This window comes from Nipponia nippon, unplaced genomic scaffold (assembly GCF_047370975.1).
Source record: "Nipponia nippon isolate SJK-2023a ecotype South Korea unplaced genomic scaffold, ASM4737097v1 scaffold_4, whole genome shotgun sequence".
Classification (NCBI taxonomy): domain Eukaryota; kingdom Metazoa; phylum Chordata; class Aves; order Pelecaniformes; family Threskiornithidae; genus Nipponia; species Nipponia nippon.
In genome coordinates this window covers 25,234,087-25,249,832 of record NW_028262358.1, presented here as the reverse complement: position 1 = coordinate 25,249,832, position 15,746 = coordinate 25,234,087, and the positions used below count along the sequence as shown (strand labels likewise).

At 37.1% G+C, this 15,746-nt stretch overlaps 1 protein-coding gene across 1 annotated transcript in view; it reads left to right on the top strand.

Annotated features, from left to right (window-relative positions):
* PPP2R5A (protein phosphatase 2 regulatory subunit B'alpha) overlaps window positions 1-15,746 on the top strand; it is a 45,772-nt gene that overhangs the window by 11,603 nt on the left and 18,423 nt on the right. The window contains exons 2-3 of the mRNA XM_087776004.1: window positions 6,713-6,909; window positions 12,084-12,185. Coding sequence (XP_087632130.1) covers window positions 6,713-6,909; window positions 12,084-12,185 — 299 coding nt within the window. The remainder of the gene's footprint in view (window positions 1-6,712; window positions 6,910-12,083; window positions 12,186-15,746) is intronic.

The window sequence follows — 15,746 nt, the reverse complement described above, 5'->3', positions numbered from 1 at the left end:
GCTCTGTGTGAATAAAAGTCATTGTTGATTGTTATCATCATCTAGTTTTACTTCTAATATGTGATTTCTTTTTTTTTTTTATTTTCGTCTTTTTCTTCCCTGGCATGTATCACAGAATTAATCTTAAATCCAGAGTACTCTAATGAGCAAAACTTGTGATTTCTTAGCTGTTTCAAAAGAGAATGGAGATTTACTTGGATGGTGGTATGATTTTTAACAGATTGGTTGTTTTTGGCAGTTCTAATTTGACTTTGCACAACTGGTTGGATAAAGGTGTATATTAACTTGGATAAAATGTGTGATAGGGACAGTTGAGCAAGTAGGGTGTCACTGTATTTTTGAAGTATTGTTCATGTGGATCTCTTGGTGCAAGTCCTGCCTGATGACCATCTGCAGAATCATTTACCTATAAGTGGAAGTACAGCAGAAGCTCAGCTCGTTATCTTCATTGCTCCTTTGCAGTCCTTTTGGTTTCTGAAATGAAGAGGTTAAGTGTTAATATGAGCACACAGGTCCTAGACAGGATTGACCAATGTGCCTTCTGTACCTTTAATTCTGTGCCAAGTCGTTGTTTTGGTTATCTCCTATATGGAGTATGAATTTCCTTGTAGTATGGTGATTGTGAATACCATTCTACTTTGTTGTCTTCCAGACCTCCTCTAGTGAACAAACCTACTACTGGGAGGTAGTTAACAAACCTCATATAGTGAGCTGGTTACTATAGGGAGCTGGTTAACATTTAAGATATGTAATGTTCTATCTGACTCACTTATCTGACCTCGGAAGTCAGAGCTCTGTTTACTGAAAACACACAGAGGAACTTAGCCCCTTCCAGAATTCCAGCAACAGCTGTAGACTTTGGGGTACCAGGTAATTTGAAAATACATGTTGTTGTACTCTGAAGGGAGGCGGTGGTGGGAAAACCTACGACCCTAGTCTAGTAAGAAATGGTACTTATTCCTTAGGGTGGCAAAGTGTTTCTATGTGGAAAACCTGAAAACACTGATGACAAGATTCCTTGGATACATAAGGTGCTGCAGAAGTGCTCATCTGAGTAGCCCCACCAGTTTCAGTTGGGCTGTGGGAACTTCTCTTACAGTTGTACGGAGTTACTGCAGAATGTTATAGACTACCAGTATAGCCAAGTATACTGTGAGATTTTATACAGGGGCTACATTTTTCTTTAAAAAGGAGCTTAAAGCGATTTTGGAAAAAAAAAAAACCACCACCCAAACAAAACAAAAAAACCCAAAATGTATTATTCAAAAAAGTAGCTAACTTAACTGAAAAATCCTACCTACGCATTATCTTGTACCTCTGTAGTTGGATGATATGGTTCCAAAGAAAATGGTGAACTAACTTAACAGCGCACTGCAGCTGAAAGGAGTTTCTGCTCCCGTCACTAACCTTGTGCGAGAGCTGATGCGCATCAGGCCCCTCCAGAAGCCATTTAACCTCACTAATATGGCCATGTTATTGAGTTAAAGCAGCTCACAGAGGAGTCTGACAAGTTCCAGAGCCAGTGTTGAGGGATGGATGTGACTGGGAGCAGAGGAGGGAGAGGAATAAATGGCAAGGGGGTAGTGGGGAGAGAGACCTCTCCCCTTTTCGCTGTCAGCCAACTATTTTGCTGCCTGTCAAGCTGCAGATGTAGACTTATGAGAACCCGGAAACATATTCTGTCTGTCCCCTGTTGTAACATCAATTGCATCAAAACTCCATTTCTTAAGAATGCTTTACCATGCATATAACATAAACACTGACACCGAGATGCTATGAGAGATCACAACAATAATGCACACAAGAACTCCCCAGGACAAAAATAAATCTTAAATTTAGGTTAAACAGCACTCCCTGTGCCTGATTAATGTAGGCTAGGCCAGAGTTTACCAGACTAACCCCTTTCTAGACTAACAGTATCTCTGAAAAGAGCAGGCTGTACAACAGTTGATAATTTACTGATGTGAAGAAAGAAATAAAAAAGCAAACAGAACCAGACACTTGATGTCTCATAGTATGTGTTCCTCTTTCCATGTCAGTGTTAGGGCTTCATTCTGCTTTAGCAGATCCTTCCACCATTGAGTACAGCTGCATATAGCACAGTAAATGTAACCAGACAACAGAGACTAAATGCTAAACTTCACTCTATGGAATATGACATAATTATGGCATAATCCTTGTCATGTGTCAATCCTTGTCTGTATTTCAGTTTGTCAGGGAATTATGTAGAAGTGTAGGATTGACCACCGGGTTCAGTTTACTGTAAGGAGGGATGCAGTACATTATTCTGTAATATTGTTGTCCTCTTAAGTGTTTGAAAGGGCTGTATGGGAACTGCTTTAAGACGCTGTCAGAGGAAAACTTCATGGTTGTTTCTCTGGCTTCTGCATCTTCCTAGGGTAGCTGTTTCAGGAAAAAGTAGAAATATTTAATTAGAGATATTTTTAAAAAATTATTGGGAACTTGTTGCAAATGTGTGAGAGGGTTTATTTTGTATTGGCAGGGAGAGTGCATTTTTTGAACTTCCAATTTGTGTAGTTGAGAGAGGACTTTTTGTGGAATTAGGTTCTGGTTCCTGCTATTGAAGCAAGGATTATGTTAGGTTCTCTGGCTTTGTACAGAAAGTCTTGGGTAAACAATTCTGTTGAGAAAGGAGAAGTATCTATCTTTTCCTTCCAGGAGAAATGCTTGTAAACATGAGATAAGTATACTGTGGGAAGACGTCATTGTAGTCCCCTGACTAGTGATATGGTGGTGTTCCATAGTGTTCCATGACTAGTGATATGGTGGTCCAGTTATAGACCAGTGAGGTAGCTCTGTGATTGTGAACTGTCTCTATCTGTATTTTGTTTGGGCCCTCCCAGAAAAAATTAATCTTTTAACTCAGTATTTCGTGCTTAGTCTTGGATTGATGACCTTGTAAATTTGAAAGTATTTGATTTAGGGACAAATCTGTGCAATCATGCAGTTTTAATGTTTAATAACCTCTTCTGTTCAGGAGGAACTTCCAAGTCAACTTGTTTGTAACTTTTTATCCTTTGATGTTGTGGCTACTGTCTATAATGATTGGGTTTTTGTAAATAGTAGAAATAGTCTGCTGAGAATTTCAGAATTATGAAGTGCAAGGATCAAATGAACTATTTTCATCAGTTACAAACATTTTTCCATCTATCATGGAAATGACCAGAGGCAATGAGTATCCTTAGAAAGAGTCATGGTTAAAGTGGATCATAATTTACAATAATTCTTTTGATGTTGGATGGAAATTTTTGTCTTTAGGGTTTCCTACCATCATATCGTGTTAAGAATTGGCTTTTTGTGTCTGCCTAAAATCTCATTACTACCTTCCCAAGGACCTCAGATCAACTTACAACCAACCTTTCAAAGAATCTAACAGTGGACTTAAAGAATTTCCTAAATCAGACTTCTGTTGAGCAGCCTCTAGAAAATAAAGTTGAGGCAATTGCATTTTGATCACCTGGATCAGATGGTGCGTAGACCATTTTTGGAGGGGTAGTTTAATGTATGTATGTTGACATTCTTCCAAGTAGAATTAAATGTCTTTCCTCCTTTTTTTCTGCTTTAGGCTTCCTCGTGTTTCGTTTCCTTCCCACCCCCCACCCCCAGCAACATGCAGCAATTCAGGGGCAGGCTGGTAATAGAATCTGGGCTTAATTTTAATTCTTCTCTCATCCCTCATTCTGCTTCAAAATACAGGCTGTCAACAGGGTTATTTTATTGAAGCATCCACTGTCTACTTTGAACCTATATTATCTTCTATGGCCCTTGTGGTATTTAGGGTATTTGAAGAAAAGCAATTATCTTGAACTTCAGATGTATGGTGTAAATCTTTGTCGATGTTAAATTAAAACGGGTTTAAAAATCATGCCACGGGTTGTTAAACTACTACTGCTAAAACCTCTGATGTTGATGCAAATAATGGTGGCACAGTTTATTTTATTCGTAGAACTGGAATAAACCATGGCAATATGATTTTATCGTGGTGTAGAGTTCTCTAGCTTCCATTGTGCTGGGATAGTTAAAGACAAGGCTTTAAAAAATTAAGAAGGCTATCCGACACAACATTGATAATGTTCCCAGGACAAATGTGCTATATGTCAAGCAGGGATTGAGCACAGGAAGACAGGTAGTGCTGATACAACAGAACTGGCTTTCTTGTTATGTTATTTATTACTGTGGTTGAACATAATTTTCATCTCTTGCAGATGTCTTTGTTTTATGATTCCCCTTACAAGTATGGAAAATGGATGTACACATAGAAGAAAATACTTCCTTTGGTTTTACTTTGAATGATATGAGTAACAAAACAGATTAATGGGCAGGTTTTTCATTTGAGAAAACACGTCTCATTAAGATAGATCACATTGTTAATGAAATGTACTGGTGATGCATGGCAGGAGAGATACGATCTCTGTTACTCTAATGTCTAACTAAAAGTGGCTAATGCAGGGGTTTCTTTGATATTCTAGGGAAGTGAATAAATGATTTGATTATTTTGTCTGAATTCCTGTTACTTGCTCTTAACCTTAGGTCTTTAGTCTGTTGTAACTGCTGCTAGGAGTATTCAGATGCTGTCTGCTGGTTTTTGAAAGTTCTAGGTAAATGTTGGTTAATGATACTTCATTTTATTGACTGTCAACTAAATACACTGTATTAGCTGTGCCTCACTGCTGGGCTTTTGTAACTTGGAGCGGAGTTGAGTTTGTAGTGAGGAAAACTAAGAGTAGGTTTGACTCCTGTTTGAGTCTGGCTATCAGCTTCGGGCTAGTGTCAAAAAAAGCTGTCCTCCCTGTGTCAGTTCCTTAAATTAGGCTTTTTGGATTTTATCCTCAGCATGTCGCTGTTATTGCTTTGTTGCTATGGTACAATACTTACTCATGCAATCTGCTGTAGAATATTAGAGGATCTGAGCTGAAGTGTTATGTAACTTACAAATGTTTTTACAGCTGATGTTCATTATTTTGCAGAGCGTAACAATTCATGTCTTTGTAGTTATCTGAGCGAAATAAGCATCTTGCAGGACTCTTATTCAAAAGAAAAATGGTTAAAATTGCAGAATTAACATTCAAAAGTATGAATTGTTCTTTATGAGGGAGTAGTAATTGCTAGCTTTTTCAAAAGCTCCCTGAAGTTGTTATGCTCAGTTAATAGGATCGTAAGTGTCAGATGGGGAAAGGGAATACAATACAATATTCTGGTGTTTGAACTTTCAGGGCGGAGCGACCAGTTGGGATTACAGTGGAGGCGTTTCAGTCCATTTTAGCAATTATTTTTTGCTTATGGAAACGAAAGAATTCTATCAGATAATTGAATATTAAAACCCCTGTTGACTGTTGTTCCAGCCACTAAATGGAAGGTGTTTTGGTAAGAAACTTGAGGAACTGGTGTATCAAAGAGTGTTTGAGTTGTTAAATTTAGCAAACTTCATTTTAAGTTTGTTTTTTTTTTAATTAGAATAATCCTAAAACAAAGAGGAGCACGAGATCTTCTTGTGATTTGTTCAAACTTTAAAGTGAGACTTAAGATTTTCAATAATCAGTGTTAAAGACAGTTGCCTTTTTCTTGTCTTGATAATTTCCTTGTGATGAAACAGCAGTGCTAATATCAATACTTCAGGGAATGAATGAAGCTAAGGGATTAGTAGTCTGGCTATAAGACAGGTCTTGAAAATTCTTCAGGGAGAGAGCATTCCTTATTTGCAGATAAAATTGGAAATAAAAATTTTTCACCAGAACAAGTGAAATCCCAATTGACTGATAGACAAGGTGATGCTATGTTGCCAGAGTGGCTTAGAACCCCAACAAACAACTAAAAACAAGAACGAAAGGCACGTTAAACCAGTTTTTCAGTTAAAACCGTGGCTGCTTTTGTTGCGATCATGCAACTTTTGAACAGTTACAATATTTTAAGGATGCATTAAATTTTTGAAGTGTACTGTACTTAATAATCCATCTTCTTTTAGAGCTAATGTGAAATACTAATGGAGAAATATTGCTTATAGAGAAACTGCACTCTAAAATGAAAATGCCGAGTCATAGCCAAACACGTTGTCTTAATAGGCCAAAAAAGCTGGAAAACAGTACATGACTAAGATTGTAATAAATTATTTAGACCTAAGCATGAAAATTCAGGATTAATCCTTTTGAAATACTGGGGTTGGTTCTTAAGAGAAACATTCATCACATGATGTCAAAAGCATGTGAAGTATTTTGCATTGGGGTAAAAAGACAAGGTTCCTTCAAAGCAGATTTTACAGCTTTTAAGCAGGTTACATAATAAAGGATTAGGGAACAGAATGAGACAAATCGGATGAATGAAAGGTTAGTATGATGCACTGACTTTCAGTGTGGGAGAGTTGGTACTTATTAATGTCTATGTATTTCAAATAAAGTTAATTCAGGAACTCGTTTCCTGTAAATATATTTACTGCTGTATGTTTATGCATTGTTTCTTGTATGAAACACAAGTTGTGAATGGAGGGCCTTTCATTCTAACATACTTAAAGAGATATTTTCAGTTTTGACAATATTGCTTATTAATTTCCTGACTATAGAGCATACTATTCCCCATAATAAAAAACTTGATAGCTCTGCAAATTTTATTCAACAAAATAGATTTAGGAATCCTGAGTTTGCTTCTACAGACTCTAAGTGTTGGTTGGATGTGTGTGGTTTTTTTTTTTCTTTTATAGATGCCACCTTCAATGAACAACAAGATCTCTTTTGTCAGAAGTTGCAACAGTGTTGTGTACTCTTTGACTTCATGGACTCTGTTTCAGACCTGAAAAGCAAAGAAATTAAGAGAGCAACGCTGAATGAACTGGTTGAATATGTTTCAACAAATCGTGGAGTGATCGTTGAATCAGCTTATGCTGACATAGTGAAAATGGTAAGTAGAATGCTCTTGTTATGTTTTGAATTTTAATAAAATATCTTAAATTAACCAGTTTATGACTCTGATGGCATCTAACTCAGAATTCCTGTTGGTTATTCTGCTTATACACTATAATATAATTTGTTAATGATAGCTTGGCTTACAAGATTGTTTAGAAATGCTTGTAAAAACAAACTACTTGTAAGTTTTAATTATTAGCTAAAATATGATGCATTCAGGTTAATTAAAATGAAAGAACTGGTATATTGCAGATGCTTGCAGTTTGGGTAAGCTTTGAAGTTGTTCTCATTCAGAAAATGGCAATATTTCGGTGCTGCCTGTCTTTGTTTATTTAAGAATGGCAGTGGAGTGACAGGCTAAAGTTTTCTGGTGAAGATTCTTGCGGGTGCTAGTGTCAACAGAAAGGTTTATCAGTGTAAGAAAGCCATGCTGCTTTGTAAATACTTTGTATGGCTGTTTGTTACTGTTTTGGCCTTGGAGAGTTGTGCTAGAGTAGTCTAAGTGGTTTGCTTGAGTTGTAAACCACAGGATGACTTGTACTGTGCAATTTCTACAAATGGCTTGTTGAATAAGCAACAAAATATTTGTGGTTGTTATCTGCTGACTTTCCCAGGTTTTTATATGCATTTTCAAATGCTACGTAAGTGATGTTTTTGGTATGCCTGTACATGGAAGGACATTTGAGAATAACCTGAAGTATTTTAAAATCGTTTTTTCTAGAAATTTGAAATGTAAAAAGAATGTGTTTAGTGCCTGTGCATTTAGGCTAATGGTTCTCTCAACTTCGGCTAAGTTTACACAGGCACAGTGCTGACTGTAAAAGCAGCTATCAGGAATGTAAGCAGACCAGTTCAAACATATGGCCTATGACTTTTGTAGTTTTCTATACAGTGCAAGCTATTTTTTCTTAAGGTTTTGTTTTGGTTTTGCTTAGTGGGTTTCTTTTGTGTGTTTTTCTGTGAGCAGCTGATATGGAAGATCAGATCTTTAATATAAATAAGCGTAGAAATTTTGCCATTATGCTGAAGGGCTAGGCTTGTTGAAACCCTTTTAATCATTTTGGCTGTTTCACCAGATGCTTATTAAGTTTTACAAAAGATCTAGGACACTGGGGTGTTTTTGTATAGTTTTGTTTTTTAAAGGACCTGTGTTTCTGTCCTAAATGTTTTCTTACAGAAGAAGATAAAGGACAGAGTATGTCTACCTCTTCTTTAGTGCTTTTTTTTTTGTGCTGCTGGTGGCGGCAAGCCTGAATCTTTGCAGTATTTTCTTACTCTGTGTGCCCTCTATAGCCTCTTGTTAGAAGAAAGAGTATACTAACTAGCCTATCATACTTGTTGAAGGGAGATTTTCTTTTGTATTTGAAGTTGTTTTATTTTCTTGGAGATAAGGTGTTGCTGAGCTGTTCTTTTGAGGTTATTGTTGTTGTGCAAATGGTTGGGCTCTGTGGATGCTTGTTTTTCCTTCCATAACAATCTCCTTTTCTCCCCTAAAATGACAGAAAATGAAGAAGGCCTTAAATGCTCAGTGAGAGCTTTTTCAGAGCTTGAGACAAAAGATCCCTCCAAGCCTGAATAGTATTTCTAGTCTCCCTGGCAACTGGCAGCAAAAAAGGTCTTTGCTGTGAATTAGGACGAAGTACTAGCTTTCAGAAAGAACTCTGGATGGGTCTCTCCCTCCAAACAACACGTGTGTCAGGCTTGAGGCCTTTCTTTGTAGCAAAACTTCTATGACATTTAAAAGATATTTTTTTTTTTTAAATTTTTAGACTGTTCAGTGTTACTACCTTAGAAGAAAAAGCATTTGATTTTTTTGCAGAGTTTGAAAGGATAGTGGTTTTGGGACGAAAAAGTAGACATCAGCCTTAATGAAACCTATCTATCATCTGACTGGTAGTAAAGGATGAACAGACTACAAAAATTCCTGAAAAAACGCCAGAGTGGCATCAGTGGCAGAAGTGGAGCCAATTTCTTCCAAAGCCCCTTGTCTTTCCCTAGGCCTGGGACACCTTTCCTCCAGCTTGCAGAGAAAGCAGCCCAGTTTGCTTGGACTCGCCCAAGTCTTGGGGAGGCAAAGTCAACAGTCCCTTACAGATATCAAGAGGAAAAAAAATGTTGCTCCTGACCAGTGCATAGGCAAGGTCTGTGCAGGTGAGGAGGTCTCCTAGCATTCCTTCCCTTCACATGGTCTCTGTTACCATGATAGCTGCTGGGCCAGTACCACACAATAATGGCTTGTGTAGTTGTCCCTCCTCTGCTTGGATCCTGAGGTAGGGAGCGCTGGTTGAAATGATACCAATGTCTTTTCAAGCCACCAAGGATGGAACAAGATCATAAAAAAAAAAAAATCTTTGTTTACACAGGTACGCAGGGCATATGCTGTAGGTTATCTTTTTGGTGCCCCAGGCAACCTGATTTTCCTGTAATTTCTTCACCAAAGCCTTTTGAATTAAGAACTGAGGAAGAGTTTTGCTTACAAATAGTTCTGAAGGGGTAGCACAGTGGTCTGTGCACCTCCTTTCTAGGTCATCTAAAACTAGTGTCTTCTATGTTTGGAAATTCTCAGTTGAAAGTACTCTGAAGCTAACAGCAAATTAGGGTTTGGCATTGTGGAATATTTTAAGTTGTAAAACTTCCTGGGAAGTTAGAAAGCTCTGGCCTTTATCAGGTTTGGGAGCATAACAGAAATGTCCCTCCAGTACACATTACTCTTCCATCTCCTTGTGCCTGCCAACCTCCCCTCGTACCCCACCAGCATATAAAAATCCAATGTAAATGAGATTGTCCTAGCAGCTTGCATAAGCTGTGAATTCAGAATTTAAAAAAACATCAGATATCCCTATCTGCACACTCAGAAATTGGAATTGAATCTAGTATCGCTCCAAATGCTTAGCTCCTTGGGAAGTGTACAGACAATAAGGGACTTTTTTCTTTTTGTTTTTTGTTTTACTAAAATGTAATTGCTGTATCTTAATACATTAACTGGCACACTTTCAGATCTCACTTTCACAAAACTTTCTGAGATTTAATTTAGAAAGCTAATGCTGGGTTTCTCAGGAAACCTGTCTAGCTGTAAAAGCCTGTTATGATTTGTATTTCTCAAATCACAGTTTTGGGATAAGACCTCACTTAAAAAGGAAAAGGGATGTTTTAAATAATATGAGAGGATATAGAGAAGAATTTGCCCATAGAAAAACAATGAGGGTTTTAACCCAAACCACATTTTTGATCAATACTATTAGCAAGACATTAGAAAGAAGCAAATGAGACAGGAAGCAGAAGTACTTCAACCATAATGAAGTAAATGAGCCAGTTCTTTAGGGAGGCAGGCTGGCACATAAAAATGGTACACAGTTTATTCTAAGTTTCATATGTTCTCAGGAGACCGATAATGCTAGTAGAAGTACTGAATACTCTGAAAATCATAAAATTAGTTTTCTGAAGATCTGACTTCAGATCTTGCAAGCAAGAGGCTTGCTATTTTTTTTTCTGCTACAGAAGTATGTTCAGTAGTTAGTACCTTTGTTTTGGACTTGAAACTTTTGCATTCTGTACTTTGAGGTTCTGTGCTAAAGGGTTGACTGGTTCAGTTCAGCAAGAGACGTTACCAGAAGACTTGTAAGCAGAGGTAGGGAAGTCTCTGTAGGGCTCTGATTTTTATGTTGGATGCTTTCATTGAATACCTAGTAAGAGTAAGCAATATCAAATAACAGAACCAGGACTGTAGTCTTTGTTTTTGGGCTTGATTAAAATTCACATTTTCTCAGACTCCTATTTTCCCCTCTTCTTCCACCAACCAGTTTCTCATGTGCTCCAGAATCCCAAGTCCCTTGTGTTTACAACATTAAAGGATAACTGTACTCTTTTTTTTTTTTTCCCTGCTGTGCAGTACACTAGGAGACTGCTGTAGTGCCCATCCATACAGAACATCATTGCCCTTCTACTCTAGAGCAGCAGAGTCTGCAGCTTGACAGTGTACCAACAGGAGACAGTGACAGGACATAGAATGAAGCGCATAGGAGGAAATGAAAAGTCTGTTTATGCAATGGCTTTGTATCTTGTTTAATGAGGCAGCTGATTCTTCTATGCAGAGCCAGATGGGTGACTTCAGGATCTTTTAAAGTCCTTTTGCAAGATTCTTCAAACACCTTGGAGACTCCATGGAAGCTGTGCAGTAGCATTTGCTGCAACCTGTCAAATGTTTTCTTTTATGTTTGTTAGGCTTGGGTGGTTAGCAGCTGTTCGAAACAGATTTGATCAAAAGACTAACGAGTTTGAAAGATGATTGGAAAAGTTGAGCTAACGTGTTCCTGAAAAAACAGTAGAAAATGCAGAAAAAAAATTAACTTCATGTTGTGTTTTATTCATGTTAGAGATTTAAAATCCAGTATGTTACATCTGGCAGAAGAGATGACATTTATTTTTCTTTTGACATCTGAAAGATTGGTCTCCTATCCAGACTTCCGTATACTTCAAAAATCCCTGAAGAAACATTTTTAGACTAGCCCTTTTGAAATTTATTTGATATGACTATATCATACTTAAAGTAACTTGGTAGCCATTTTTAAATTTTTTTCAAACCTACTCTGTGTTAAATCAAAAAGTTAAAATTGGTATAGTATTTCTGACTTCCCAAAACCTTGAAACATCTTGAAATTATGAAAGGTGAAAAATTGTAAACAGTTCTTCAGTTCTTACTTGAAAGTGAGAAATAACTTGAAATTAATTGAAGAAATCTAAAATTAGATATATTTTTGGGATTGTCTGCCTTATACATGAAGAGTGCTCTGTTTAAATCATAATTGGTTAGTCATACTGTATTTGTTGTCTTATATAAAACCTCAACTCTGTGTCACATAGTTAAAAATTGGTCTTTATAAGGGGAAACTAAGATTTTCTTTTAACTTTCATGGTTTCAGAGGAAAATTTTAAATATGACCATGTCTAGCTACAAACTTGTAAAATGGTTGAGACAAAAGTTACTTTCTTATTTTCATTGGCCTGTTTCAGACTTTTGGCTGTTTGGATTTAGCCGTTTTGAAAAAATAAAGAATAAAAGTGATTTATTACATTACTTTTTTCTTAAAGATGGGTTTTTTAATGTAATTTTAGGATAAAAGCAGTACCTTGCTGAGTGTGATCTGTGTGATCAATTTTTTTCTCTTGCAGATTACTTCTAATATTTTCAGAATACTTCCACCTAGCGATAACCCAGATTTTGATCCAGAAGAAGATGAACCAACTCTTGAAGCCTCGTGGCCCCACATACAGGTATGTGATTCTTATTTTCAAGCCTTCTTGTAAAGGAAGAACTGCGAATGACTTGAGTCATTTTGTGCCTTTGGCAAGACCATCACAATTGCTTTAATAATACAAGTGAGTTTCTATACTTGGGAGGGGAAAAAAGTGGTGCTTTTCTTAATGTGTATAAATATGGCAGAATGTAAGTCTTCCAAAATGCTTAAATACCTTTTTTCTTTTTTTTAACAGAGTGATTGCACCATTAAAGTGTGGTATATGTATGTTTTAATTACCTAAAATATCCATATATTTTTATGTTCTTTACTTAAGAGCTTTGTTTTCTGCACTTGAGCAACTTTTTGTGTGATTTCAATAAAATATGAGTGGATGTTAACAGTTCGGTTTCTTGTGACAGTAACAAAAAAATGGAGTAATAGCCTTTATTTGTCTTTTGAGCAAGAAATAGGTACCTCCTCATTCTTCCCACCCTCTTCCCTCCCTTCATGCAAAAACTTTACAATATAGGCATTGTTGTTTGGTAACAGTTGGTTAGTTATTCTGTTGTTGTACCACTGTGCCAATCTCGTGATTTTTATAGCATTGCTGTATCAATCACGTGATTGACTTGCAATACTGCTGAATTTTTTTTTCACTTAGATTTGTTAACTGTTAAAAGTTTAAGTCATGTGTAATCATCGAAGTTCATACCTCAGGTAGTTCATTGGTGAATTTATATAAGTAGTATCTGTTAAATAAAAGTTACGTAGCAAGTCCTAGTAGTGGGTAGAAGATTAATAGCTACGGCACATCTGCATACCATTCTCTTGCCTCTCTTAAGAGAGTTAAAATGCTACTCTGTCCCTATAATATTACATTTCTAATGTATCAACAAACGCTCTTATTTAAAAAACTGGACTTCTAATATTGACTATAAAAAGTACATGTTCAGGGTAGTATTTGAGACTTAAACCAAGTAAGAAACAAGTTATCGCAAAAAAAAAAACCAACCCAACCCATAACTCTGCAGGTTAAAGGCTGTGATAATTCTTATCTTACTTATATATGACTGATTTTAATTCATAGGAGAAATGGCTGTAACTGAACTAGATGAGAGACTTGGTTTTACTTGTAGGGGTGGGAGTGTGCAAGGGCTATACAAATGTCTCTTACAATCGGTGGTGACATCGTCTGACTTCAAAATGCCCCTGTCTCTCAGGAGTAAAATTTGTAGATGTTAGTTCAGTTCACTTTAGGTCATAAGTGAACTATAGTTCTTTTTACAGAAAAAGACTTATGGTTTCTGCGACCAGTTCACTTGTGCTTTAGGCTTGTCTAAGAGAAACTGAAAGAGGATTGTAGCCCATGGTATTATCTGAAATTTTATTTTCAGCTTTTTCCTTTGCCTTTTTCTAAATGAGTTTTGGCTAGGCTGTCTGATCGCTGATTGTGGATTTCCCTGTCCTGCATCAGTTGTTCGTCCTGTCATTGGAACAGATTGCTCATTGCAGCACAGTGGAAACAGTTTGTGTTTTCTTCTCCTTTCTTTTACAGTTCACGTGCTACTGGATGGTAGAAGACTGAGTTTGATAACTTACTAATTGCCCTCCAGGAGCATAAAGCTGCTGGAAGTGTCAGATTTTGTGTATGGAGGAAGGGGGTGTGCACACCCATTCTCCCCGCCATCAAAACCCATTATTACTTTTGGTATAGTCTAAATAATTGCTTGGGTGGGGGGTGGATGTTTTGCTGGCTGTGATTTGTGGTTGCTCAGTTACAAACAAATTCAGAATTCTATCCTGATCTGACAGTCAGGTAGCCAGTTTTCTGGGAGGGAAAAGAAAAAAATATGAATCTCTACTCCTCTCTAGCTGAATCTGTTGGCATCTCTCTATGATAGCTAATGGCTTAGTAAGTTACCAGTGTGTGTAGTCACAACAAAAGACTCAAGACCTTCAGTAAAATGAGTGCCGCTTGAAAGACATTGCTTTAAAGAGATACTCAAGATGGTTTGTAACAGCCAAACTAGGTTGAACAGGTTGGCATTAAAGCCACTGTGTATTTTGAAGCTTGGGGAGTTGCAGAGTTGGTGAAACTGGTAGCTTAAGCAGTAATATTGTAGTGGTCTCTGCAAGAAAGAAGATTGAATCACTGAAGTAGTAAGAGTTTTATATTTCATAGCACTTTTGACCCAATTTTGAGAACCAAAATGACTAAATACAATAGTTCTCCCCTGTATTTCCAATGATAGTGCTTCAGTTAAGCTCAAGAAAGTTGAGCATACCTATCTTTTTTTTTTTTTTTTTTTAAGGTAGGAGCAGCCAGTATCTGTTGTGGCTGGAATCCATTCTTGTCTCCCTAGTGGATAGTCATTTTTGTTATGCTTCTAAGTTTGCAGACATTAGCATACAGGGAAAGGGAGAGGCTGACTATCCAGAAATGGCCATTGCAGCTTGCTTCCTGAAATGCCTCAGATAAAGCTTTATGGATTTCCCAGGGCTCTCAAGGATTTCCAAAGTTATTTGATACCTTTTACTAGCTGTACGTGTTCTAGGAGCAGTGGTACTAATTATCAGGAAGCTAGACAATTCTGTAAGCGTCAGAACTGCATAAATACTCCCTCAGTGCACAAAACTTCCCTGTGATACAGCCCAGAAACTGGATTTTTGAGCACTAAACTTTGTTTTTCTGAAAGCTCTTTAAGAACAATATCAACAATTGTGGTTCTGGAATTGCATGTGTTTTATAGGAAGCATTCAAATGGTTACTAATGCATACTCTCCCTATATTAGAGATGAGACATGTAACTGATTAATTTGTCATCATGTGTTGAGAATCTTGCATTAATGTTGACTTGTTCTGTTTTACAGATGAGAGGTACCTTGGTTTTGATCCTAACTGATACCCTAAACTTAATCTTGGACAGCTTGTACCAAGATGCTACAGCATTATGCTTTAGCTTAGTTCTTCTGCTTGATGTTTATTGCAGTCCCCAGATCTATTTATGGAAAGAAGCCATAATTGTCCTTCCTCCCCCTGTCCATTAGGGAAAACAAAACATGGCAATTTAGTCTTCACTTGTAAAAGATGCTCTATCCCATGACAGTTCTAGTGGCTCCTTCTCTGTATCCTTTCAGGTTTGAATAGATTTCCTCAAGCCCGTGTAGGACTGTGCATCTCTATCTGTACTGTCAATATCTTCCTGGAATATCCCAGGATTTCATCGGTCACTTCCATGGCTTCATTGTGTAGATGGATCTTAGTCATCCTATGGTTAACCCTTTCTCAGCTTAAAGGCTTGCAAATGCTTAGCAGGGCTTTTTCTTGGATCTGTAACTGTGACTTGGCAATCCTTGAATTTCATCCTGTATTTATTACTCCAGGCCTTCAGGGTCAGCTTGTCCTTTTTTTATTGATAACCTGACAGTCTTTTTTTTTTTTTTTCCTTTTTTCTTTTCCTGGCTTCTAATATTGTGTCATAGTCTAAGCAGTTATTACACATGACTGTTCTTCGTTGTGGTCACTGACAGAAATATTTAATATAGGAATTTATTACAGAAATGTTTAATGAAATTTGATTCCAAAATAAATCCC